At 45.8% G+C, this 27,995-nt stretch overlaps 1 protein-coding gene across 2 annotated transcripts in view; it reads right to left on the bottom strand.

The window, feature by feature from the left end:
• Positions 1-27,995, bottom strand: part of LOC144784551 (protein nucleotidyltransferase YdiU-like) — a 319,919-nt gene that overhangs the window by 117,474 nt on the left and 174,450 nt on the right. The window contains exons 11-12 of one of the 2 annotated variants that reach the window (XM_078663432.1): positions 21,930-22,013; positions 14,829-14,958 (exon numbers count right to left, since the gene is read on the bottom strand). In XM_078663432.1, the coding sequence (XP_078519558.1) occupies positions 14,829-14,958; positions 21,930-22,013 (214 nt within the window). The remainder of the gene's footprint in view (positions 1-14,828; positions 14,959-21,929; positions 22,014-27,995) is intronic. The other variant, XM_078663433.1, reaches the window with a different exon arrangement.

Genomic DNA, 27,995 nt, shown 5'->3' with positions numbered 1-27,995 from the left:
AGGCTGGAAAGCCCCTATACCTCTCTCCACATGTCTCCAGGTGCTATGTCTCTATTGCCCATCCAAATGCTAACAGCCACGAGCCCTCCTGCTCAAATTGTCTAAGTACCACTTGAAGTGGTCTAGCACTTTGCTTTAGATGGCCCTCTCAATGTCTCCATCTTCAATTGCTTCCAAAGGTATCATTCCTCTGTGCCTCAGACGCCTCTTCAGCTAATTACCAGCTTTCAATGCCATGCTCCCACCCCCAAAGGCACATCTCTCATAACCCACAATCCGGCCCTATTTACCCTCCAAGTCAAGTGATCTCCTAATACACTACTCCTTACAGTAACCCAGCAACAGTGGACCAATTTGCCTCCCTCCAAGTGCCCCCAGGAGCGGGTTCTTATCAGCTGCCTCCAGATATGACCACATGCTGTGATCTGAGGCCCAACTGCCGCCATCAGCTGCCCTTTGGTGCCCCTCCTGGAGTGCTCTAAATGAACCCCGGTAAGAGCACCCAGGTGCTCCTCTCAGTGACCCAGGCCTTTCTTTCTTCTGTGACTCCCAGCGACCCCAATCTGTGATCAATTAGACCCAACTTGCCCTCATGTGTAACTAGGGACAACAGTCAAGGACCGCTGGCTCACCTGCTTCCTCCAAGAACCCCGAAGGCATCAACCCCCCTCAGGTATACGTGGCAAAGATCCAGACTACCCTTGTATTTATCTCTGACAACAGCATAATTTGCCCTTTCATGTACCCCCATGCCCCATGTCTCCTCCATGCCCCACCTCTGCATAAACAGTCTCCGTGCCCCAATGCCAGTTGCCCCTTCTATGAAGACTCCAGATGTCTGCCAGAAGCTCCCATAAGACTGGCTTCCCACTGCAATCCGAGTCAACCCCAGTGCACCATTCCTTAGTCACTGCTAACTCCAGCTGCCCACTTAGATGACCTGATTAGAAGTTTCAGAGAAAGGGATCCCCAGGAGGGATTTTTCTCCACTCAATCACACGAAATTCTGTGTTCCCTGGAACACCAGGCCAGGTTTTACGATCTGGATAAGCTGGTCTGTAAAATCAAGTGCAGGTTAGGCAAGGGTTGTCTGTAGAAGTGTTGGTCAGACCAGTTGGACACACAGATACAGCACGAGAGAGCATGGAAGTTCCCCCCCTTCCTGGCACACGCCTCTAGACAGACCCTCCAGCTTATCGCGATTTGCAAAAAAATCGCGAAATCGGCCGATCTCGGGAAATGCCGCGATATTTGGCATAAAGCCCGCGAAATTTGCTGTTTCCGGCGTGAGGCACCCATTTTCCCATTCCCCCCAGGATTTCAGGATTCATTTGCGGCGAGAGAAGAGAAGGAGCCAGGAGGTCGAGGACGGCGGCCGAGCGAGGGAGAAGACCAGCACCACACCAAGAGGGGGAGAGAGCACGAAGCGGCAGCGACACGAAGACTCTTCCTCAGAGACCGGGGCTCGGAGCAGGGGGAAAGCCGGCCGGCGAACAGAAGACAGGTACGTCCGTCCTACGCTGGTGGGGGCCCGCCGCACACATAGGGGAGAGCGCTGCCCGGGTGGGAGGGGGGCAGTGGAGATGTGGCCGACCGCTTTTGCCAGAATGTCTGTATTTGCCTACATCTGTGAGTCAGACATTTACTGTTCACATTTTAATAGGAGCATGCTGTCAAACACACAATCAAACCTAATATTAGCGGCTGCTTGAATTCTACGAGATGCAAGATATGCCAGTCGACGCGATTAAACTTAAAGCTAGTGCGGTATGAGAATAAATAATGCACAAGAGTTTTTCAGGGTTGTTCAACTTCGCTGCATTGTTGATACCGATGAAAAGCGAATAAACTCTGTTACAAAAAACAGAGTAAACTCGCTCTTGTGCTATCAGATACATCAGACCAAAATGGATGAATACAGTTTTGCGCTGTGCACCAACATGACAAATTGCATGAAAGAACACCAGCCACCTTTATTGACATTCACCTCATGACTTGTTATATTTTAATAGTCTGTTATAAGGCATACAAATAATGCTGTGAGGGAGGTCATGCAAACGCTTGCACAGTGTTGCTGTTTTGTAACGAATAGCTCCTTGTAACAAGTCAAATGTGGTGATTCATCCAGCATCGTATGGCACGTGCTTTACTTCTGGCTGTGGAGCATGTGCAAGAGCTGGATGTAATTTATGGGGCTTGAAAGGGGCGTGGGATTGCATGTTGAACCACATATACTCAAGTATTCCTCTATATTCTCTATTTTTTTACACTTAATTTCCACGTGCAGATTGCGATCAATTAAAGAGGCTGTGAGTGCTGAAAGCAGACACTTTCACGGCTCAGATAGATTGCAGTTTCTCCCTGTACACCACAACCTATCAGGTCTTCTCCAGGAGGGCCTGACCCACTGTGGGATGTCTGATTGTGATTCAGTGCTTAATTTGAGCTAGTGTCTTTACTTTGTGAATGATTGCAAAGGCAGAGAGACCGGGGGAAGCGATATCTGTGTTTGGTGTTGCAAAAAACCCAAAATAAAATGCCGCTAAATGCCGCTAAATTTCCATTTTTGTGCCGCTAAATTTTCATTTTTGTGCCGCTAAATTTGCCAATCCATGCCGCTATATCCTGGGGGGTCTGTCTAGAGCCCCGGAAGCCAATCCCCCCCCCCCAACCCCCCTTGCTGCCCATGACCCGCAGCCCTCCCACGCTGAACATTTACCAGGTGCTCGATGAAAGAAGTGAAAGTTGTCAAGGGTCTGGTTATCCCCATGGAATTTAAAAAGTTGCAGAATTTCACCCATTAATATCAGATCCATGTGTTATTCCCCATTCTGGGCAGAATTACTCATAATTATACTGCCAAATCATAACTAAGCTTTTAGTGCCTAGTCTCAAATTTCTACTTGCACGCTTTCAAGTGCTACACCCTCAGCCTCCTTGGATATTATGCCCTAGTGCCAACTGCCTCGGCCAAGAAGCTCCTAGAACCTCTACTTTGAGCCTTCCCATAGCATCCCTCAGTGCTCTAGACAATCCCTCTCTGTGCCTCAATGCACTGCTCTTTAATGCATAACCATCCAGTTTGCCTTATGTACATCCAGCTACAGTAGCCCTCCCCAAGTACCATATCTTTGAGCAGCATTTCTTGTTCATGTGTCCCAAGGTGCACTGCTCCATCAGCTGCACTCCACAGACTGTCTTTGCATTTCATGCAGTGGATCGAAATCTCAACTGTCTTTGTGACCCCAGAACCAATTGCACCCTCCAAGAACTAGCAAACAATATGGCTCAGTGCTAACTGCCCTCTCAAGTACTGCCAGGCACAACGTCGTCTGGCTGTAAATCCCCGATGCATCTTCCTTATTGCTGTATTAGCACCTCTTACTCCCTTTGGGGTGTTCAATGCTTCTTTCTGTGTCTCTCACTGATCTTTCTGTAGCTTTGAATGTCACGAGTCAGCCACAACTTCCCCCTCAGGTGCTGTGCTTCAGCCTCAGTAATGGTTCCAACCATTCACGGGTTCTGTGTCGATATGGCCCTACTGCATGTAACAAATGACCCTTCTGTGCCCCTCCAAATGCCATCTGTCACTGTACTTCATTGCCTCTAGAGGGGGAACTTGTGTGTTCAGTTACTGGCCTATGAACACAAATTTCCCTTCCTCCATTCCACCTGACTCACCTATTCAAATGCTAAATTGAAGATGAGAGGGCATGGGAATGGGGAAAAGGGAGGGGTAGAAAGGAAATGGGAGGAGACTAATGTAGAGGATGAGGAGATATGTAGAGACTTACTGTGCCACCCACTCCATAACATTGTCAGTATACCGGCCCCTTCATCCCTGTGTGCCCCAGAAGTTATCTCCAAGGCCCCATCCTAACTGCTTTTTTCTAAGCGAAACAGTTTCCAACTTCCTGTACCTGAAATGCCACTTCTCCATGTCCACTACCCCCAACTGATCACATCAAGTGTCCCAAGGTGCTGTCTCCCACTCTGTGCCCAGATGCATACTTGACTTGGCTTTACCACCAATTGACGTATTATCTGAGTGCCTTTCCTCTGAGCATTAGGTACACCCAGTTGAGTCTACATTCCCCTTCTGCAGGTTCACTCAGACACCCCAGTCTTTTATATTTGTGACATCACATCTTTGTATCCTTCATGAACACAAAACACTCCTTCCCATTGTAACCCGGCGAGTACCCCTCATGCCTACCCCTCTTTTTTCTAAATGCCCAAGTGCTCACATTGCACATGTCGCATCAATTACCTTAGGATTCTCTGCCACTGTGCCAACATCAATTACTCCTTTGGGGCACCAAAAGACCAGTTCGGTTTCCTCCTACCTCCTAAATGCCCCCAGACGCTTATCCTAATTGTCCACCTCACTCCTCTTTCTATCACTGCTTCATGTGTCCGCTTTCCTTAACTGCCCATTCTAAAGGCCCACAGGAACTTCTCACTTCCTTTGTCCACCAAAGGTCCCATCTGCATACGTTAACACCAATTGGCCCCTACTGTTTCCTCTGCCCTCCCACACTGATTGTCCACACTTAGTGTCCCTTCCTCAGTGCATCAGGTGTTCACTATCTGTACGCTGCACTGCTTTTTCTCAGGTGCCTCTTCACGTTGTGTCTAATTACAAGTCAGGCAGAACAATATACCTGTGCGGATAACCCTCCACCCTATCCTTTCCAGCCCGGTATTCCTCTACCTAGGATTACTAGTTGCAGGACTATTGAGTCCAATTTTACTGGGCAGAAACACACACAATGAAATCAAATGTGGTTCCAGGTCAGAGACTGAGGGCAGAGGCACAGCCTATCACCCCCATCAACACCATATGCTGGATCATGGAACATTGCCCCCCAGCCAGCCCGGAGCTTCTCTGCCTCCAGAAGCCCACAACACCCCTGCCTCCAATCTGTAGTGATTCCCTAAATGGTATTTGTTAGAACTGGCTATTTCTGGTAGGCTAAGGCTGACGCCAAAGCCAGGCAGAAACCACCATTCTAGTCAGGGCAAGGAAGTCACACGCCAAGATAACCCCTGCTCACCCCCTTGGTAGCTTGGCACGAGCAGTGAAGCTAAACTCGGAGGCGATGTGTAAAGCATTTGCAACAGCAACAACATACTAGGCACACCACAAAAGGAACTCCACACAAGGTTATATTAAAATAACTTTTGTATTGTCAAAACACATCAGATAAAAATCACACATGTACATTGTGCCAACTGGCACGGGCAACATTCATAAGGGATTACGTACAGGACAGGGCCACATGGGCCACTGTCATAATCAATACTTTGTAGATATAGAAATAGCACTTATAGAACTTAGAATAAGTATAGCAAAAAGAATAACAGTTGTAAATCACAACCAGTATCTACTGGTAACAGGTAAGTACCACCTACGCAACCCTAAACACCTTAGGAAAATGTCACGCAGGGGACCAGGACCTCACTAGGACCACCTGTACTAAAAAGAACAACCACCTAAGTATCACACAGCATTTAGGGATCAAGGAAAGAACACATTACCCATGATGCATAAATATACATTCAGAGGAGTAGTAAAGGGAAACACATGATGCATAAACCTACACATTCAGCGGTGTTAAGAATAAAGCACATGATGCAATAAAAATACATTCAGAGGTACCAGAACAATGCAGTAGCGCAAAAGTCACATGATGTCTAAAAACATTCAGAGGTGCAGGAATAAAAACCATACAATTGCGTAAACCCTACATAAGCCACCACCTGTGGCAGTCCCTAGGCCAACTGGCCTTGTTGGGGCTCAGACGCACTGAGTCTCAATGTCAGGGGGCCTAAACGATGCAGGTGCCCACTACTTGCTGGGCACCTGGGAACACTCACAAAACCTAAACGGTGCAGCTGCCCACTAATTGCTGGGCAGCTGGGAATCAAAGAAACTGCGACAGGGTCCTCACTGACCCTTGGGCGCAAACTGCACCCACTGTGGGAGCCACACAGGCTCTAAAAACACATTCCTCGCAGGCAGGAGGGGGCGGGCACCGGCAATGTGCCCCGACGCCCCCTCTAACTAAAAATGCCCAAACGCTGGAGCCAAACAGGCTCTAAAACAAAATAGCCCTCGAGCCTCGCTGGGCTCGTAAATCAAATATGGCCCCCTAGAGCCTCCGTGGCTCTAAACACAAAATGGGGCCGGGAGCCTCTCAGGGCTCTATGCACGTTGGGGCGACCCACTGCCAACCGGGGCCGCCCTTGAAGCCCTCGTGGCTTCACCCCGACCATGAGCGCGAGCTCGCGCTACCGGGGGAGGGGGGCGGACACCGACAACGTGTCCCGGCGCCCCTCCCCTCCTTCACTGCACACTCACCGGGACTTGGCAGCGGGGCTCTTCTGCGCTCGGGGCTCTCCCTCCAGTCGGGGAGCCTCGCGGTGGGGGCAGGCACCGGCAATGTGCCTCGCGCCCCCTCCGCTCGTCTCTGCAGGCCGCTCCTCTCGCTGCAGGGCTCCCTCCGCTCACGGGAGCCCTGCCGACCAGCCGCCATCACTCTTCCTCCTTCCCCGGGCCAGCCTCGACCAGCCAATCCCGTCGCGGCCCCGATGACGCGCCTCCTCTCTTCCTCCAATCACGGCACGACAAGGGCCATGACGCTGCGCCGCACGGGCCTATCCCGTCGCGGCGGTGGTGAGGGGGCTCGGCTCTCTCAGCCAATGAGAGCGCGGCGGCTCCGTTTCTCGGCACTGCAGCCTCCGCTTTCGGCAACTTTTAGGGGTATTCCTGGCCCCGGGCAGCGGCGGTGAGGTGAGGGCACACGAGGGGTGGGCTCCCTCTCCAATTTAAATATGCAGCGAGGTAGGCACTCGCTCGAACAGCGATCTGGGGGCCAATGCCGGGTGGGCTCCGGCTGTGAACAAACAGCGCTCCCAGGCGCTAGGTCAGAATTCCAGCGCTCCCAGCGCTAGGACAGACAGAAAGCGCTCCCAGCGCTATAAGTGAAAATCGAGCGCTCCCAGCGCTACAAGCAGGATAAAGCGCTTCCCCCGCGCTAGAGCCACAGAAAAGGCCCATAAATCCAGCAAAGTCCTTCAGGGGTCCAGGACTTCAGTAGTCCAGGACATAAGGTGGAGCACAGCAGCTCCCAGAGAAGGAAAGTCCATCAGGAGTCCTGGGGCTGGGCAGGGCTCAGGGATTTCCCTGAGCCCCAGCAGCAGCATGCCCCTGGCAGATTCATGTTAAAAACAAGAACATTTTGGAAGGGGACACAGCCCCTTCTTATACACAGAAAAGTCTTTGAAGTCTTTGAAGTCTCAGTGTGAGAACCAGCTAGACTGGTTTAGAGGGAAGTCCCTTCAGTATCAGGGACAGAGGTGACAGTCGCCCAGCGGGGGGGTGGAGCCAGCATTGTGGCAGGCAGGCACAGCCCTTCACTATCAGGTGCTAATCTCCTCCCTCTTCCCTGGCAGCAGATGCTGCCTTTCATCCACGGGCTGACTCAGACAACCATCTGGGGGCTCTGCAGCCCCTGTCACACTCAAACCAGACAGTCAATCCACAAGCAGGCCCAGGCACTCCTGGGCCAGGCTCACCAGCCAATCACGTGCCAGCAGTCTCACTGCACAAATATGCCCACTTCTAAAAGTGGCACTTCTAGACTAGACACAACCATGCCGCATACACCATTCTGCAGCATTCATTCTCCCGAGTTCGCACATATCAAACTCGACCCTGCACTCCCCACACATCAGGAACTACCATGGGCATACATATTCCCCATTCATTCCTATGGGAGGGCAGGTCACTCACCACACATACACAGAGAGCACACGCACTTTACACTGTGCCACAGTGAAAAAGTGTGCAGAGGCCTAAAATCACCAACCCAGGTTCCAGGAACAGGCTAGGAAAAAGCAAAAAAAAGTCTCGGGGTGAACCTGCCCAAAGGGCCGGGTCCAACTTATCACCTGCTAAAAACTAGATCTGTATGTTAATAACTCATAATATCGTGAGATGAAGGTGTCTTTCCAGAGTGTAAGTTGCGTGTCCCTCCTATTGTCTGGGGAAGCCCACAGTTTTGTTAAAATAACCCTCATCCACCAAAAGGACCGTTTGTGGCATGCTTCATTGAGTTCTTCCCGCCCCGCTGCAGGACTGGGCGTGCTATGACCAACGAAGACGCAGGAGCACTAGATAGTAAACACTATGTGCGATGAAGAAGTGAGAGTGGAAGGGTCAGACGTGCGAATGGTGAAGTAGATAAAAAATACCTGGCTATGTGGAAGAATAAATACAAGAAAAGGAAGTGGAGAGGAAAAAGTGGATTTGGTCTCCCCAGACACAATTTTTAAACAAAAAGAATGTGGAAGAATACATTTTAATGTTCCTTCTAGCTGGTATTGTTAAAAGTGGGGAACGAAAGTTCTATGCTACAATGGGCTAACACCTCCTTAGTCAACATGTTTCGAAGCTTCTCATCAGGACCTTTGAGGATCCCTATTCCACTCTTATTACTGAACAATAAAGTGATCTGCTACTCAATCTAGCGGAATTTGGTGCATATAAAATAACATACACTAGATACTATACCCTATTAGGTATCATTCTTTATACAGGTCTGGAAGAATAAAAACATCGTTAGATTTCAAAACATGGGAACAGTCTCTCGAACACAACACCCCAATAGTGGCAATCTGTTAAAGAAGTGATCTATTTTTTCTAGAGAAGTGATCTATTTTACTCTAAATGCACCGCAATTATTACGCTATGTGGGTGCTGTGCTGCCCATGAGGAACAAGCAAAAGACAATACTTGACATTACAACACATAACATAAAACACACTCTAATTTAGATAAAAGAACGTCTACAGATCAGATTTCACAGAATAACGCCATGGCCATATGTGTATGGCGTGATGTATCATGGTGCCTCTATGAGTGACATGTAACAGAATTGCAAGTACCTTATTAATGCCCAACTAATGCCCCATGAGCCTGTTCACTGGAGGGGAGGAGCGCCTGGAATCACATACCGTTGAGAAATGGTGTTAGATTTGGGGGTCTCTAGTTTTTTTTTATTGCATCATTCTCAGTTTACATGGCCATTTGCCTACAACCCTGGGGCCGGCGGCGTGTCTTTTTAAATATACATTTTTTCCAAAATACACAACTTCTTCACCAACATCCCTTAGGGCAGGCAGCGGTTGTTCAACTGTCATGCATGTGAACTTTATAGTTGAATAATGCTGATAATAATACCAAGTTTGTCTAAACATAACCTTCTTAGAACTACTACACCTTGGGGGTCTCTAAATGGCAGAGGTAGGTACCTTTGACCAAATAGGGACCCTTGCATCTAGTCAGGGTAAGGGGGTACACTCCTAAAATAACCCCTGCTCACCCCCTTGGTAGCTTGGCATGAGCAGACAGGCTTATCTCAGAGGCAGTGTGTAAAGCATTTGTGAACACATGCAGTAACCCAGTGACAACACCACAGATGGATAACACACAAGTTGTAGTATAAAAATAAGTATTTTTATATAGACTTAACACAAAACCACAAACGAAAATAATCCACAATAATGTACTTTAAAAATTGTAGAATTAGCTTAGTTCTCTTTAGATGGTAAATGCAACACTTTAAGTTCAATGTACCTTTGGATGCGTAACGCTATACAACGAAAGTGGTGCAGGGAAGAATGGTGATGCGTCGGGTCCCTACTGATGCGTAGGGGATGCATCAGTTCTTCTCAGTGTGGGGAGGTGATGCGTAGGTTTCTTACTGTGCTTTCGTGGCGAGGTGGCCCGCAACACCGTGATGCGATGAAGATCCTGTGCAATGAAACAAAAATGGCGTCTTCTCCTTGATGCGACACGATGCGTGCACGCCCGATGTCCGTGCGGCGACTCAACTATTCTTTTCAGCCGCGACAGGCCCTGCGACACGCTTCCCGGTGATGCGGCGGCATCTGATGCGGTCGATCCTCTTGTACGGCGATGCGAGGCGCTTTGGCAACGATGCGACAGCTGCTTCGGCAACACGCTTTCCCAGCAAAGCGACGACAGCAGCCGAGGCTGCGACACGCTTCTCCGATGATGCGGCGGTGTCTGGTGCGACGTCGATCCTCTTCCCCAACGATGCGAGGCACTTTCGCGTTGTGAAGCGGCAGCGACACACTTCTTCGTGAGTCGCGCTTCCAGCTCCTTGCAAAACGCAGCCCCTCAGAAAGCCCAACACAATTACAGGCACTTCCAAAGAACTCTTTGGGAGCTGGTGGGTGAAGTCTGTTGTACCTGAGACTTCAGCAGGAGGCAAGCTCTATCTCAAGCCCTTGGAGATACTTCACAAATTGAATGAAAGTAGCACAAAGTCCCTTCTCCTCTCTAGCAGTCAGGCAACCACTGCAGGCCAATCCCTCACTCGTAGGGATAGTCTCTTCTCAGTCTCTCTGGTTCCTTTCCTCAGCAAAGTTTTCTTCTTGTTTGCCAAAAGTGATCTAAAGTTCTGGGATCTGGGTCCCCCCTTTTATATTCATTTTCTCTTTGATCTCTAAAGGCAGAGAGGCCTTTGCCTAGTCCAAACCAGTTCTGGTCAGTCCTGGAGCACTTTGTTGACAAGACTCCTTCATTTGTTTCACAGTGCAGGCCAGGGACATCAGACACACCACAGGAGGTGGAGCCAGCATTGTGGAGGGAAGGCACAGCCCTATTCAGGTCCCAGGTGCAACTCCTCCCATCCGCATGCAGATCTCTCTCTGTTCAGCCCTGTGCTGACTCACCCTGTCTCCTGGAATCCCCCTGCCCCAGTCATTGTCCGATCAAAAACGGCTGCTGTGTCGGTTCTACATGTTCCATGGTTTAGTGAACCCACTTTCTGTCACAATTATGTGGATACTCATCCAAAAGTTATTTGTCAGAGTGGATTCAAGAAGAGTACAGGAGTACCATGGTGTCCCTGATGTACTCGTGGTACTTAGTCATTGTGTCCCAGAGTTAGGGTGCAAGACACAGAAAACCACTCGCCATTCATAGCCGGCTGAATAGATGGACGTGCGTGGATGGAATGTGCTGAGATGCACATTTTTGTAGTGATTGTTGCCCCCCTGAATTTAGAAAAAAAAATGGGAGAGAGGCCGCCCTAAAGTTAGAAAACGGGGGCCAAAAACCCTGAGTGCCAAAACGTAGTAGGATGAGTCAGATGGCGGCAAAGGGGTCGCGCTCAAACCCCTATTGCACAACTTATGTACCCTAATAAAATAAGTTAGGGGTGCATATAGGTAATTCCTCAAATGCAAAGCAGGGGGTGTGTGCCATCGGGTATTATGTCTTTTCGTTGGAACGTGGGTGAGAAGAGGTCTCATTTCAGTTGTCCCCATGGTATGTCATCATAACCTGTTGTGTGTGTGCCCAGACGGAACACCCAGCGCTGTTCCTTCTCGAAAAGGACAGCTTCATCGTTCACTTGTTCAATGACTGTCTAGTTTAAGTCCTCCGTGGTGTGGTTAAGTTCTGGGTAGTGGGAGGCCATTTTTGTGGTCGCTTTCTTGCATCGCACATTACTCCTATGTTCAACTATCCGGGTCCTCACTTGTCACGTTGTCATCCCAATGTACTCCATTGAGCACAGATAAGTGATCATGTATACAATGTTTTTGCTGTTGCAATTAGTGAAACAGCGTTGTTCCCACTCTGAACCATTCCTAAATGTGATGTCTTTGCTTTTCTTCGTTAGATGCATATACTGCAATTATACGATTTATTGAGGAGGACGAATCCACCTCTTATTTTTCCCTACCTCTTCACTCCCTCTTTTGTTTTTTATGTAATAACTCATAATAGGAAGATTTAGGTGTGTGGATACTAGATAGAAACATTAATGCTGGCACCTAAATCCAGCTGACTTGTAATAGAGCTCTTTGTGTTTCGTATGCTCCCTCACCATGTCCAATCCACATCCTCTTTGAACTGAGCAAGACATCTCTATGCTATCACCCATCACCTACCACCGTACTGCAGACTTTCATCCATTCCCCTTTCACCAATCATTCTTAAAATATGTCACATGTACACACCCCCATCCACTTTAGGTGATGCCAGATACCCCTATCTCTCCCAGATATTCACTCTCAGTGCCTCCACTTCAAATGTATTCTTTAAATGGTCCTAAGTTCCAAATCCCTGTCTCACCAGATGATACATCTTCCAGCACCCTATCCCTGATTATCCTGTGCCAATATCCAAAGGCAATCACACCATCCGTTTTCCCCAAGTTTCACATGTCCCTTGAACTGCAACAGGCACTCCCATCCTCTGTATACTAGAGGCTCCCTCTCCAAGGGCCTGATTTATATTTGGCAGACAGGATACTCCATCACAAATGTGATTGATATCCCATATGTCGTATTACAAGTGTAATACAGGAGACAGGATATTATCCCGTCCACCAAATTATAAATCAGACCATAAATCTTCAATCCCAGCTGGCTTTTCAAGTGCCCAAGGTTCCCTTTTCCTTTGTCCCTTACCAATTGCCCTCATTAAGTGTCCAGGTGCACCAAGTGTCTCACTACTTCTCTCACTGGTGTCCCAATGGTAACTGCCTTCTTTTAGAACACCAGTTACCCACTCTCTATTGCACTCACATTCTTTATAAGGGTAAACCAATTAGCCCCATGTGTCCCCTCCCTTTCTGTCTCACTGCATCCTCCAAATGCCCATATTAGGCATCCCGCACTCTGTGCAACAGATACCTCTTTGTGAGCCGACCACCAATCACCATTTATCCATTTCAATTGACATCGATGGCAGGATGGGAGGAAATAGCTGAGCCTATCCTCACAAGGGGCCTAGCAACCCTACATTGTCACTTTAAACAGCATGGAGCCAGGTCAGAGAAGGTAGGGCATCTGTGCACTGTAAAGACAAGCCTTTAGAAGCTTCTCCCCACTTCAAAGGCACAAATGTGTATAAAAGAAGAAACACCGGCACCACCACTCCAGTACATTTCTGGACATGAGGATACCCTGCCAGAAAGAAGGACTGATGTGCTGCTACAGGAACTGCCACTCTGCTGGACTGGTACTCTACAGGACCTGCTGATCTGCTGCCATCTTAACTGGGAAATAAGAACTGGACCTGCAATTAAATCTTGAACCTAGCACCCCAGATTTACTCAAAGGGCTACTCTGCTGGCCCCCTGATCTAAGCCTCGGGGACATAACAGTCTCCCCAACAGCCACTGAACCTATCTTCAGTGAGTTCCTGACCCCCAAAGAGTGCCTCTTGGGTCCTGGGACCTTCGTGTAGCTCTCAAGCTCTTAAATTCAAGCTTTAGGGTTCTTTGTGACCGCAAACAGGGCCTTTTGCACCAGAACCACTTGCTCTGAAAATGAACAAGCCTGTCTCTTTGCATGGCAGCATCGTCAGCCCAAGGAGGACTGCCAACATAAAGCTCCAGCCCGACCGTCTGCGACGCTCGGCCTGCTATTAGCACTGAATCGACTGCGGTCCACAAGCGACCCGCTCCAATCCGAGTGGAATTAATGGCACAAAACTTGAGACAGTAAACCTACAGGGTGACTAATGTGGATATGGATCCGACCCGTGCTCCATGGTGATCTGCCTGAACGTTTGAGTTTGACCCGGTCCAGTGCGGCAAGATAGCTGCGATTGGCACTTTAAGCTTTTAGGCGCAACATTGCAGTTTATTCTTTTAAAAATTCATAACTCTGGTTTTTTTGATTGGATTTTTTTTTTCATTTTGATGTTGTTTTATTTATCAAATTTAACTTTGTTTTTCTTACTTGGTGTGGGATCTTTTTGTGTGGTGTTTTCGCTGCTTTACTGTTTGAAATGTTGAATAAATACTCTACACATTGACTCTAAGTTAAGCCTGACTGCTCTGTGCCATGAGACCAGGGCGTTGAGCACAGGTTAAATTGAGGTGTGCTTGTGCCTTACCCTGACTGATTGTGGTTGCTGCCTGACCAGGACTCACAACCCAGTCAACCAGTAACCCAATTTCTAGTCTGTATCAACTGCTGCTGACTTTTTATACTTCCCCTTACACCACACAAAGGATGGAAATCGAGAGTACACCCAGGTAAAAAAAAAAAATCATCTGTACCTCTCTCTGCCAGAAGAAGGCTAACCATACATGCCAACCCTCCTGATTCAGGTATGAGACTACAGACTTCAAGGCTAGTTTCCCGCCTTCAAATTCCTGCATGCAAAAATGTTTATTCTTTGACGGGCTTCTCCTGACAGGGACTGGTCTTGTGAGACTCGCAGTATGCACTGCCAGTAACCGGCTCCCGCAGGTCAGCACACATTTTTGTCATGGTCTCTCTGCCTTGTATTTCTGATATCCGACCTTGCAGCAGCACAGTTGCAAGTCCCATACATGACAATAGACCCGATTAAGGCCTCGCCCTCAACAGAAGTCAATGGGAGATATACATTCTCCCGATTCTTTTTTAACATCTACTGCTTTCCTCTTCTAAAATGTTGGCATGTATGCTTATCACAAAGAGAAATGTGAAACAAACACAATAAAGCAACCAGACAGCAGCAGACATTCTATATAACCTCAATGCATAACTAAAATAAAAACGACAAATCCTCCTGTAAGTGACAACACACATTTACACATAGTAAAACACAGATGTCTACGAGACACCACATAGTAATCTAGATATAGGCCCTCAATAAACTGCAAATTCGCAGCACAAGTAAGAACTCCGCACACCATAAGGTAAAAGAAATCAATGACTGCGCGTGCGCACACCCGGCATTACCCTCCAGCACGCGAGACCCACTCTAGTGTAGAAGAATTACTCACTGCTGTTTTTGCCTGTCGTCCATGAGGGGCTTCAGGGCCTGCAGCAGTTTGTTCAGATTAAACATTCCCACATTGGCCTGATTCCCGATTTTGTATCTACCCTCGTCATCCGATGTGTTTGGAACAAAATCTGTTGAAAGCAAACAGAACATTTATTACACAGCTACACTGGGGTAATTAAAATACATACCCACGGTTCAAATATTAAACGTTACTCATTTTTCACATTTGCATAGGAAACAGTAAAAGTTCAGCAGGAACCCCGAGCGCTCCATAGAGGAAAAGTTTATTTACCCCAGAGTCAGGCCAGGACTTAACATTTGCCAGAAGAGGAATTAATTAATTTCTAGTCTACAAAAATGGCTGCACTGACTGTTTTCTTAATTTAACCACATAATTACCGCAAATTGTTTACGCAGACTGCTTGAAGCCGACTAAACAGTGTGTCGAGTTTCTAGCCAATTGTATTTGACGAATTGGAACCAAGTTTCTTAGCGTACTTGGGAGAAACTCGGTTGTGACTCCCAAGCCCTTCTTGGACACACCCGACCGAGCCCTGACCGTGAAGCCGGCCCAGGGTCTGACAGTACACAAACCAGCCCTCGGACATATTGCAATAATAGACGAAAATCGACCCGGACACAATGAGAACGCCTAATTCGGTGCATGGGTGTTTGGAGAACAGGCAGGCGCGAAACACCCATTGGACTCAAAGGGCTTCAGCCCCCCCGTTGTGTGTGGCAGCCCGGAAGAGACAGCTTCCCAGGCACACACACAGCAGCACCCGAACACTTCACAGGTCTTTAAAAGACCATTTGCATGTTAATGAGGCCTTACTGTTGTTTCACCCGATCTAAGAGCCCCTGCAGCTCCACTCTGCATGTAGCTTAAAGATTAAGCCCCCCCCACCCCCGAAATTTAGCTCTAGTTGCGCCTCTGAGAACAGGGGAGCATACTTTTTACAAGCAACGGCACTGACAATCGATGTTGTTAGTGTACAGTGAAATGGTGCTTGGGAGCTAGTGTATTACACAGAAGAGGTTGAAAATGCGTAGCAGTAACAGCCACTTCTTTATCAACATCTTGCAGTACTGCAGCATATGTTGCAGGGCGAAAGGGGTATAGTCAGAACATACAAATACCACTTACTTTGAATCATGGCCCTTAAGGATCAGCGCATTTCCCCATAGACACAGAACGGGTATAACCCTTTTATACATCCAGCCCCATATCCCAAAGGGCACTGAAAAAGCATGCCTGGCAATTCTTAGGGGGTGGGGATGCCCTCTTCTGAGGGAATATTGAAGCCAAAGAGCCCAAAAGGTACATTTTACACCTTCAAACAATTTAGCCAAAATGTTCGAGACTTTCTACAAAATGTAATGCAGGCAATCTCAAAGTCATCAATTTCATCAAGAACTGCCTTCTCTGGCTGACCTGCTTCAGAAAAAGCATATTTTGAAAAATGGTTCGATAGTGGGTGATCTTTTTACAGTGCATTTTCAAATATGTTGGCTAAAACAGGCTCTAGGTTTTACAGGTAACTTAGAAGAGACATTCTTGTGCAAAGCAAAGCCTGTCCACCCCTGAGATTGGGTTCCCCAATCTAACTTTCCTTCTTTCCAGCTTCCTTTCACATCTCCTTTTTAGGTCGAGGACCGAAGGCTGGCTTGCCAGCCGGAAGTCGGAGAATTATTGTCATTCAATGAGGGTGCTTAAACCCGCCTCTCTCCTCGTCTCTCCTCCATTGGCTGGCTTCCTAAACGGAGGCCAGCCATTGGAGGAGAGAGGCGTCCCTCGAAATAAGCTCCGTCTCTTTCGGATTCGGGAGCGTGTTCGTGCTGTTCTTTCCACTTTTTAGCCACGCCCCTTTTTAGAACGCCGAGCACGCCCCCGAATTCGAAAGTTTCGGATGTTTGCGTCCGCCATTTTGTTTTGTGCCGTTTTGCCTCGCTGCTGCTCCGAATGCGCTGTTTCTAGGTTTTTTTTTGCATCGTGGATCCCGCTGCCGCTCCAGAGTCTCTGCGTCTGTGCCCTTTTTCTTGTTGAAGAAGTAGCTACTCCGTAAGTATAATTTATATAGCGCTTCGTACGCCTGCTGGGGACACACAAATACTCCAGGTTTTCATCTGGTTCCTGGGCGTCTTTCGGTGCATGATGGATTGGAACATCCGGCTCTCGGCCGGACGAGGGTAGAACCAATACTTCCCCGGGCAGCACTACCTGTCCCACCATCTCCTTCACCAGTGCCGCCATGCCTGTGCTAGAGAGGTCAGAAATCGCACACTTCTCGATTGAAGGTGCCAGCACTCCGCGCCATGCTACTACAGGAACCAGCGTTACAAAAGTGCAGCATGCTTTCTCAGTGAACGCTGGTTCGCCGTCCTCTCCCCTCCCGTCTTCTCGCCTGCCCCCCTCCCTCGCCACAGTGATTATAATCCGGAGGCTTCAGCTGTTCACACCCTTGCACTCGCCGCCGCAGAATTCAGCTGCAGCCCAAGCGCAACATCCGGCTCTCGGCCGGATGAGGGAAGCACTAATACATCCACGGGCAGCACCACCTGTCCCACCATCTCTTTCACCAGTGCCGCCATGCCTGTGCTAGAGATGTCAGAAATCGCACACTTCTCGATTGAATGTGCCAGCACTCCGCGCCATGCTACTACAGGAACCAGCGTTAGCAGCATGATAAATCTGTATGTGAAAAGCTTCGTGTCTGAGCTACTGATTGCCTGCATGTTTTTACAAGGACGTTTGCATTGGCATCTTGTTAAACATTTCATTCAATGCAAATGTAACCAATTATTAATTTAGGCACAAACATATTTTTTTAGTTCAATCAATTTTTATTGAAGTAAAGAGAACTGTAATGTAATGTAATTGTTATGTTCAGGTGCAAGACGCACAGACGGAATACTCTTAGTCTGCCATGGCTCACCTTCCCTGCCAGGCTCCCCTCATCCCTGCTCCGTCAATCCTCGCAGGCTTTCTTACCATGACGTGACTGCATAAACGCATGGACGGCTGTGTGTGTGTCCCCATGGGTGTCTGTGTGAATGCGTTTTTTCTAGCCATGGTGTGTGTGTGTGTGTGTGTCTGCATAACTGCATGGACGGCTATGTGTGTGTGCATGGTTGTATGTGTGAATGCATGCTTTCTTATCAGTGGAGAAGTGTGGCTCAATGGTTAGAGCGGCCGCCCTGATGCAGATGTCTAGCCCGGGACCAGGGTTCAATTCACCGCCTCGGCGGGACTTGGGCTCAAAAATTCCACGGACCTGATAATTCTCGCCTCGGTGCCTATTCCAATCATGGAGTCCCACTCTGCAACTCTGGGCAATAGCTTGCTTAATCTCCACAGCGGCCCCCACAACGCTAAGGATGCCTGGCCTCCACCTTGGGGGTGCCCAGGAGTGGACACCTCACAGGGAAAGCCAGGATGGGTTCCACAGCGGTATTCGTACAAGCGCCTTGAGACCCTTGCGGGTGAATAGTGCGCTATACAAGTATCAATTTACAATTTTTTATCATGGTGTGAGTCTGCATAAACGTATGGACGGCTGTGTGTGTGCATGAGTGTATGCGTGAATGCATGCTTTCTTACCATGGTGTGAAGAATGCATAAATGCTTGTTTACTGTCACGCTATGTTTTTCTGTGGTTTTGAAGTACAAGGTACTGGTAGATGCAGTGACTGTCCTTACTGATACATTGATTTTCAATACTGTAAACCAGTGGCTTGCAGGACTCCGTTTTATGTATTACAGCATACTCTGCTTCCTGTCTCTTTGTAGAATCTCAGTACATTAATAAACGTGATTGAGGGTTTGCAGGACTGATAACTTTGGGTGGATGTGGTGTGGGTCAGCAACCTTTCCCGGGCCTGAAGAAGTAAAGAATGTGGTAGTCATGTTCTGTTGTGCTGCTAGGAGTGGTGCAGTGTGGATTAAGTTCGATAAATGGTCAGACGTTGCAAACTTACTGGTCATCTCAACTGAGTGTAAGCTGCATTACCTGTTACCAATTCTGGTTGCTACACTGGGGGAGATAAAGGACTTTTTTGTTTTCATCCAAAACGTTTGAGTTGTACCTGCTTTTTTTGTCTTTTTGGAATTCTGATGGATCGCTTAATAGGTGACTGGTCTTGAGTTTTTGCGCATGTCATATGTCAAATTCAATCTAATCTGTGTTACAGACTTGTCTGTTTTTTTATGTTGAGTTTTTTGGTTCCTGAGCCAAATTGTGATCCGGTGATTGTGCCAGCCGTTTTCGTCCCTATGTTTCCCTGCTTGTGATCCAGTGATTGTGCCCGCCGTTTTCGTGCCTCTGTTTCCCTGCTTGTGATCCGGTGATTGTGCCCGCTGTTTCGTGCCTCTGTTTCCCTGCTTGTGATCCGGTGATTGTGCCCGCCGTTTTCGTGCCTCTGTTTTCCTGCTTGTGATCCAATGATTGTGCCCGCTGTTTCGTGCCTCTATTTCCCTGATTGTGATCCGGTGATTTTGCCCGCCGTTTTCGTGCCTCTGTTTCCCTGCTTGTGATCCGGTGATTGTGCCCGCCGTTTTCGTGCCTCTGTTTCCCTGCTTATGATCCGGTGATTGTGCCAGCTGTTTTCGTGCCTCTGTTTCCCAGCTTGTTGTATGTTGAGCTCTTCCACTGAATAGCTGCGGATTCAGCTTCTGTTATGTGCTTGCTCCCTTGCCTGTGCTTGCTCCCCTGCCCCCTGGCTGTGCTTGCGGGCGAGCGATTAAGCTATTGGCAATGTAAATAATAATAATAATAATAATAATAAAAGCAATTTATAACGCGCAACTTTACCCAACGGGCATCAAGGCGCCTAACCAAACATTATACCAAATAGAATAAAATAACAATGACATTTATTTATGATTTAAAAAAAAAATCATAAGCAATGCCAATAGCTCGACCTTTAATAATGCCGAGACCATTGCATTGTAAATGCTTGTTAACTTCTTTCCCTCTGTTTACCCCTTATTTTCTGTCTTCAATTGATTCCTTGCTTATTCACTTCTTTGTTTCTTTCCTCCATTCTCCTAATCCTTTTTTCTATTCTTTCCATCTTTCTATTCTCCTTTCCTTTGTTCTTTCCAATGTTCATCTTTTCTACTGTCACTTCATCCTTGTTTCTGCCTTTTCTCTCTATTTCCATTAGTCCTTCTCTCTTTCTTTCAGTATGTGTCATTATAACCATCTATCCATCTTTTCATTCCCCCCTCCCTTCCTTTCGTGCCCTCTTCATCTGTTGATCCCCCACATCATAGCTCCATCGTTCTATTCTTTTGCAGCATAATTTATTCGACTTTGTTTGGAGTCATAAATAGCAATGTAAATGTTTTACGACACAAGGACCTGCCCAGTGGCACTCCCCCACCCCTTCTCAAGCTGCTAAAGTGCGGTTTCAAGTCATCCATGACAGGAAGTCAAGCACACACTGTTCATATCTATCCTGTAACATCTCTTTGTGTTACCGATGCTTGCCCCTGTCAATGCTGCACTTTTGTGATATAACAGTAAGCAAGGAGAAAAGGGGCTTTTCCACTATACAAAAGCAACAACAGAAAAAGATAGCCACTACCAAGATAAGGTGAGAGGGGGAACTGCAAGGTGATATCGGTTAGAAAGCTCAGAATTTTCATACTGAGATTTTTGCAGTCATTTTAACCAGGATTGGCTCAACAGCTGTCCTCCACCCAGGAAGCATCAAGAACCGCCATACATCCCCATATGCTGTGATCCACCATGAGATCTGATAAACCTGGCAATACACCAGAGGATGCTGAAATATTTGTATTCATAAAAACTCACGTGTAAATGCATTTTTTAGGAATGACAGAAATGTTATTGCTTTAAAGAATTAGAATATTGATTAATTGCTGATATGTTACATGTTATGTGAGATTGTAGCAAGCAATGCTGTTCTTTTTAAAAATGTTTCATTGTGCTTTTTGTGTTGCACCAGCGTTTTCAGTTCTAGTGGACTTGCTGGTTATTAGTTCAGCGGGCACTTACATCTATTGAAGGGATTAGAACATTGTTAGTATAAAAGTCGTAAAAGTTGTCTACTAGGACTGACCGCGTTAACATCTGAGTAAGGAGCGAGGCGCTCTGCGAAGCTGAAAAATGTTTTCTTCAAGACAACCAGCTAGCTTCTCTGGTTCTGTGCGGCTGTAGGCGCTTATACAGGTCACAGGGGAGACACTGGTCATCGAAGAACATTGGTGGCGTTATTCATTGTCGATCTGTTCTTATTTTATTAGTTATTTATTAGGCCTAGGCAAAATTTAAATTATGCCGGCGTAAATCACGTAATTTTGGGGATTTCGCTTTATGCCAAAATCACCATTGTGCCACTTCGAGTAATTATGCGCCGTTTGTGGTAAAAATTTACAGTGAATGTGCAATTAATGATCATCTGAGGAACAACAGAATGCGAGCAGCTGATGTGCTGAGAAATCAAAGGTAACTCAAAATGTGGCAACATGTGTTGGTGCGCAGCAGAAGGCCCTTCACAGTGGTTAACTGGTCATCTTTCGGTCGCTTACTTCTGTATTTGTTAAACTGGTACTAATGAGGTGAGGTATTTGCCCAGACAGTATTACAATACATAAAAATAAAAAATGATGCAATCAAAAAATGTGGCGCATGCTTTACCGTATTGCTGCATAATTTAGTCAACCCTGCCTCATAATTCGGTGCTTCTCTGCCACATAATTCTAGTGGCCCCGCCTGAGAATCAAAACCGCACTGTATATGGGAGCAGGTGTACACGTTCCACATGCAGCGTTACAGACTACAGCTGGGAGAGGAGAAGAGGACAAATCAGTCACTGGTAGATGGTAAACAGATGGTATCCAGGTCTTTCCTATGGTGGAGCGGGGTGGGGTAGGCGGTAGGGAAAAATCAGTCCTTGGAGGCAAAGAGGAAAGCTACAAAGGTGATGGGTCATATGTTTCCTAAAGCATTGTAGGGTAGTGGCATGCATTCAATCCAGTTCTGTTGAGCAAACCATCACTTTATTTCAGGAAAAGCAAACCGAGATCTCCTGTTGAGGGAATGAACGGGAAAAATAAGAACATGATACTCACCCGCGTCATAAGACTCCATGAACCCAAAGGGACCGTAGTCTATGGTAATGGATAGCAAGCTGAAGTTGTCTGTATTGCACACACCTAATAATCCGAGAAATAGTAAGGAAAAAACACATTTTAAGCTGATTGTTCACGTATGAGGTATGAAATAGATGAGCTTTGTCTACTTCGTATGTGATTATGGGGAAAGGGGATTATCACGGCCGAAATTAGCAATAGTCTGATGTTAAGTTACACACTGCAGTAAGTACCTAAAAAGAGTTCAATTTATTTTGTAAAATATGTCTAGTCACAGCAGGATATATTTCGGCAACCATAATGGGTAATAATGTAACCCAATTTCTTTTTCTGATGCTATGTTATCCCCACTATCAGACCACGATGACTGTTTCATGACACGATGCGCTGAAGCAGGGTGGGGTTCTGCTTACTTCATGTTAATTTCTGCAGAACCATGAACCCTACTCTAGTGGTCATTTTTCCCAGAAACGATATTGTCGCTTGAACCTCCAAGCCAAATCTATCAGCAAATTCTTTATAAGGAAGATTATTTGATCAAAGACGAAATTAGATTTTTTCTTGGCCTCTGTCCATGATCCGAATTGCCCACACGCGTGGTTTAGCAATGTCCTATATAAAGACATTAAACTTACTATTAAAGGTTCAAGCTCGTACAGATCCTGGACTACTTTCAGCATCCCCGGTAACAGTGGCTGCATCTTACAGCGTCTACAATGACACTACTGTAATGCCACGTCCTGTAGCACCTTGTGAGGGGAGTGGGTATCCCTCATGTCTCGGCTCCATTCCAGGGAGGATGAGACGAATACGCCCAATGTAGTTTTCAGTTGGGTCCTTTGCTTGTATGATAAACACGTCTTGTGGGTGAATGATCAGTGAGTGATAGATAGTACCCCTCCACTCACACTGCTTATATTTCTGATGACATCAAATAAGCCACTGCGAAGTATAAATTGATGATGCCAGTTATGACATCTAAGTTAGTTACGAAGAAACCCATGAACTAGTCAACATCTACACAACAAATATTTAAGCAAAGCTCAAAAAGCAGTCAGCTGGATGTAGCTGGGAATCCACTGGGCTAAACTGATTTAGGCATATTGGGCCACATGCATCAAAGTTAGGAGTTGCAATTTCTAAATTGCGATTTTTAAGAAATCGCAATTTAGGAATTGCAATTCCTTATGCATGTTGGAATCGCAAAAAAAGTGCAATTTCTACACATTTCCTATATGCGACTCGCAAATTGCGAATCGCAAATAAGGAATTGCTTCCCAATCATTCCTATTGGCCTAGAGGCCCATAGGAATCAATGGGAATCGCAAGCGCAATTTGTGAGTACCAAATAGGTACTCGCAAATTGCGCGTGCAATTTCAAGGGTGCAAGGGTGTCAAAAGGACACCCTGATGCACCCCTGAAATTGCAATTTAAAAACATGTTGTGCACACACACATGCTCCACGGGCATGTATGTGTGCAACATAGAACTTTGAAAAATGCACTTTTGAGCATTTTTTAAAGTTCTCTCAAATTACCATCAACTTTGAGTTGATGGTAATTTGCATTTCTTAATCGCAATTTTTTTTTTGTATTGCATTTAGGGAATCACAATTTGCAAATTCCTAAATACAATCACAAAGTAAGTCATAGCGAATTTAGCGATTACTTAAATAGCGATTTTTGCATTTAGGGTGATGCATTCCAAATGCAAAAATTGCGGTCGCCAAGGAGCAGATTCTGCGAATCTGCCCCTTTGCAACCGCAATTTCCATTGATGCATGTGCCCCTGTATTTTTAGGTAGAGAGACAAACAGACAGGCGAGCAGACAGTGACATTGAAGATAGATGCTGCAGAAAGCCAGACACAGGCAGTAAATGAGAGAGAGAGGCAGACTGACTGCCAGACACAAAGAACAAGCATTGGCAGAGCAAATGGGTCTCGCCTTTGAGAGTGTTAGAGCTATTGGGGTTGTAAACAACAATGTATTTTACCTATATGTTAAGGAGTGGATGTATGTGGTTGGAGTGGAATTGTGTATGTTGGATTGGAATGGTTAGTTGTGGAATTGTGTGGCGTGGAATGTGGAATAGTGTGGAGTGGAGTGGATTTGTGTGTTGAAATTATGAGTCATGGTGTGCAGTGGAATTATGTGGATACTAATTTAGTGGTATTGAGTGTGGAGTGTAATTATGAGGATTGATATTTTGTGTTGTCGAGTGGTATGTAGTGGAGTTTAATTATGTGGCATGCTATTGAATTTTATGGCATGATGTGGAATTCTGTGGTGTGGATAGGATGTATGTAGTGTGTTGTGTAACTGCGTTGTTGAGTTGAATTACGTGGTTTGTTGTTGAATTATGTGGTGCGAAATGGAAATGTGTGGGGTTGAATTGTGTGGCGTGGAACTGCGTTGAGTGAAATTATGCTGATTGGAATTGGAGTGTATTTATGTGGATTGTTGTTAAGTGGCATAGAGTGGTTTTATGTGGGGTGTAGTTATCTGGTATTGTGTAGAGTGTAATTATGTGTAGTTGAATCATGTTGCGTTGAGTGGTATTATGTGGAGTGTAATAATGTTGGATGGTGCTGAATAGAGTGGCGGTGAATTGTGTGGTGTTGTATGTCACACTAAACATCCAGTATGCCACAAGGTACCAGGCGAGTTTGGCGATTCTGTTTATTTTGCATCTTCTTCATACTATTGAAATAGGATTCACATTAATGAAGATTACCGGATTCGCCCAAGATTACACAATGTAGTCAAGTGAGAGTGTCAGGATTAAAACCTAATTCTACTGGTTCCACAGTCAACACTTTAAGCTCCATATCTTTTCTAAGAAATAGATTGTATATATGGCTGATGATCCCTTTGTGAGCACCTATATTCTTTTGTAGTGGCTTCCATTTTTGCATATAGATATTGAAAACTTTTAATTATATTTCCAAGATGGTTGATTGGTACTTAAGAATGAAAAATAAAAGTGTGTATGATGCTGCATAAATGTGCTTGTGTATGAAGCCTCAGAAAAACTTGTGGGCATGGGACAGAGTGCTCGGCAGAGCAATCTGCAGCTGTAACAACGTTTAACTCACCACAAAGGATTCCAGAGCTAAGGAAAAATCATCAAAAATCATCAAATTGCGAATCGCAAATAAGGAATTGCTTCCCATTCATTCCTATTGGCCTAGAGGCCTATAGGAATCAATGAGAATTGCAAGCGCAATTTGCGAGTACCAAATAGGTACTCGCAAATAGCACATGCAATTTCAAGGGTGCAAGGGTGCCAAAAGGACACCCTGATGCACCCTTGAAATTGCAATTTAAAAATATGTTGTGCACACACACACACATGCTCCACGGGCATGTATGTGTGCAACATAGAACTTTGAAAAATGCACTTTTGAGCATTTTTTAAAGTTCTCTCAAATTACCATCAACTTTGAGTTGATGGTAATTTGCATTTCTTAATCACAATTTTTTTCTTGTATTGCATTTAGGGAATCACAATTTGCAAATTCCTAAATACAATCGCAAAGTAAGTCATAGCGAATTTAGCGATTACTTAAATAGCGATTTTTGCATTTAGGGTGATGCATTCCAAATGCAAAAATTGCGGTCGCAAAGGAGCAGATTCTGCGAATCTGCCCCTTTGCAACCGCAATTTCCATTGATGCATGTGCCCCTGTATTTTTAGGTAGAGAGACAAACAGACAGGCGAGCAGACAGTGACATTGAAGATAGATGCTGCAGAAAGCCAGGCACAGGCAGTAAATGAGAGAGAGAGGCAGACTGACTGCCAGACACAAAGAACAAGCATTGGCAGAGCAAATGGGTCTCGCCTTTGAGAGTGTTAGAGCTATTGGGGTTGTAAACAACAATGTATTTTACCTATATGTTAAGGAGTGGATGTATGTGGTTGGAGTGGAATTGTGTATGTTGGATTGGAATGGTTAGTTGTGGAATTGTGTGGCGTGGAATGAGGAATAGTGTGGAGTGGATTTGTGTGTTGAAATTATGAGTCATGGTGTGCAGTGGAATTATGTGGATACTAATTTAGTGGTATTGAGTGTGGAGTGTAATTATGAGGATTGATATTTTGTGTTGTCGAGTGGTATGTAGTGGAGTTTAATTATGTGGCATGCTATTGAATTTTGTGGCATGATGTGGAATTCTGTGGTGTGGATAGGATGTATGTAGTGTGTTGTGTAACTGCGTTGTTGAGTTGAATTATGTGGTTTGTTGTTGAATTATGTGGTGCGAAATGGAAATGTGTGGGGTTGAATTGTGTGGCGTGGAACTGCGTTGAGTGAAATTATGCTGATTGGAATTGGAGTGTATTTATGTGGATTGTTGTTAAGTGGCATAGAGTGGTTTTATGTGGGGTGTAGTTATCTGGTATTGTGTAGAGTGTAATTATGTGTAGTTGAATCATGTTGCGTTGAGTGGTATTATGTGGAGTGTAATAATGTTGGATGGTGCTGAATAGAGTGGCGGTGAATTGTGTGGTGTTGTATGTCACACTAAACATCAAGTATGCCACAAGGTACCAGGCGAGTTTGGCGATTCTGTTTATTTTGCATCTTCTTCATACTATTGAAATAGGATTCACATTAATGAAGATTACCGGATTCGCCCAAGATTACACAATGTAGTCAAGTGAGAGTGTCAGGATTAAAACCTAATTCTACTGGTTCCACAGTCAACACTTTAAGCTCCATATCTTTTCTAAGAAATAGATTGTATATATGGCTGATGATCCCTTTGTGAGCACCTATATTCTTTTGTAGTGGCTTCCATTTTTGCATATAGATATTGAAAACTTTTAATTATATTTCCAAGATGGTTGATTGGTACTTAAGAATGAAAAATAAAAGTGTGTATGATGCTGCATAAATGTGCTTGTGTAAGAAGCCTCAGAAAAACTTGTGGGGATGGGACAGAGTGCTCGGCAGAGCAATCTGCAGCTGTAACAACGTTTAACTCACCACAAAGGATTCCAGAGCTAAGGAAAAATCATCTTCACTGATCACGGAGAGTGACTAAATAAATCAAAGAACAGTAATGAAGAAAATGTGAATTAAAATCTATTCCTTCTATATGCTGTGCTGTGATGTCGGCATTGTCCACAGATGGGTAGCTCCGACAATGTTTTACCTGTTAATATGAATATTTAAATTCAAGAGGTTGCTCAATCACATCAAATATTACATTTTAGCCACCTTTTAGACTAACACTAGGATAATTCTTGTAGCAGGGTTTTTGTGCTCTACCCGACAGGTCACTGCAGATTGTTACCTTGGCAACAAAGGGTAATATTTATTTCTGTAGTAGGGGATCTCTGTGTATTATCATAATCTAGTGAATAGTCCCGCCCATGTGCGTGGACCCCGGAGCAATCAAAAATAATCTCTTAAGTTGTTAAAACCTGCAGAACTGCACAGACACTTAAGAGATAATTTAAAGACAGATAATGCAGCCTATATCCACAGGCTACACTGTCCAGTACTTCAACTAGAAATTCTACCAAAAATCCACAAACAGCACAGCCTGTCCAGATTTCTCCACAGAGAAAAACCTTGCCTTTACCAGCAAAACCCTCTAGAATGATAGAGAGGAAGAAGTGGACAGACAAGCCCCATAGGCTGCCATTATGTGGCTCAGAACAGGATACTGTGCCTTTAAGAGAACTTTCCAGAACTCTCACAGTATCCCAGAATGCACTGCAGGTCCCTTTTACTTTCAGTTCTTTTTTCCGACTCCTGCGAGCAGGACCCTGAAGCATTGAGCTCTCCCTTTCTAAGGGTTTATATTCAGTGATTTTTCACTTTTTCAAGTATTTGAGTGTTTTCATTTGAAGTACTTGGTGCTCTCTTCCTTGTGTGTGTTCCTGAACACCCTTTTATTTGTCAAAATGCCTGCTTTGTTTGACAAATGCCCAGAGTGTTCGAGGAAGAAGGCCATGTCGGATCCACACGAGGTGTGCATCATCTGCCTTCCCTCATCTCATGTCCCAGAGGAGTGTGACATTTGCCAGGGCTTC

This window comes from Lissotriton helveticus, chromosome 10 (genome assembly GCF_964261635.1).
Source record: "Lissotriton helveticus chromosome 10, aLisHel1.1, whole genome shotgun sequence".
Taxonomy (NCBI): domain Eukaryota; kingdom Metazoa; phylum Chordata; class Amphibia; order Caudata; family Salamandridae; genus Lissotriton; species Lissotriton helveticus.
Note: the sequence above shows the minus strand (reverse complement) of the source record. Positions and strands in the feature narration are given on the sequence as shown.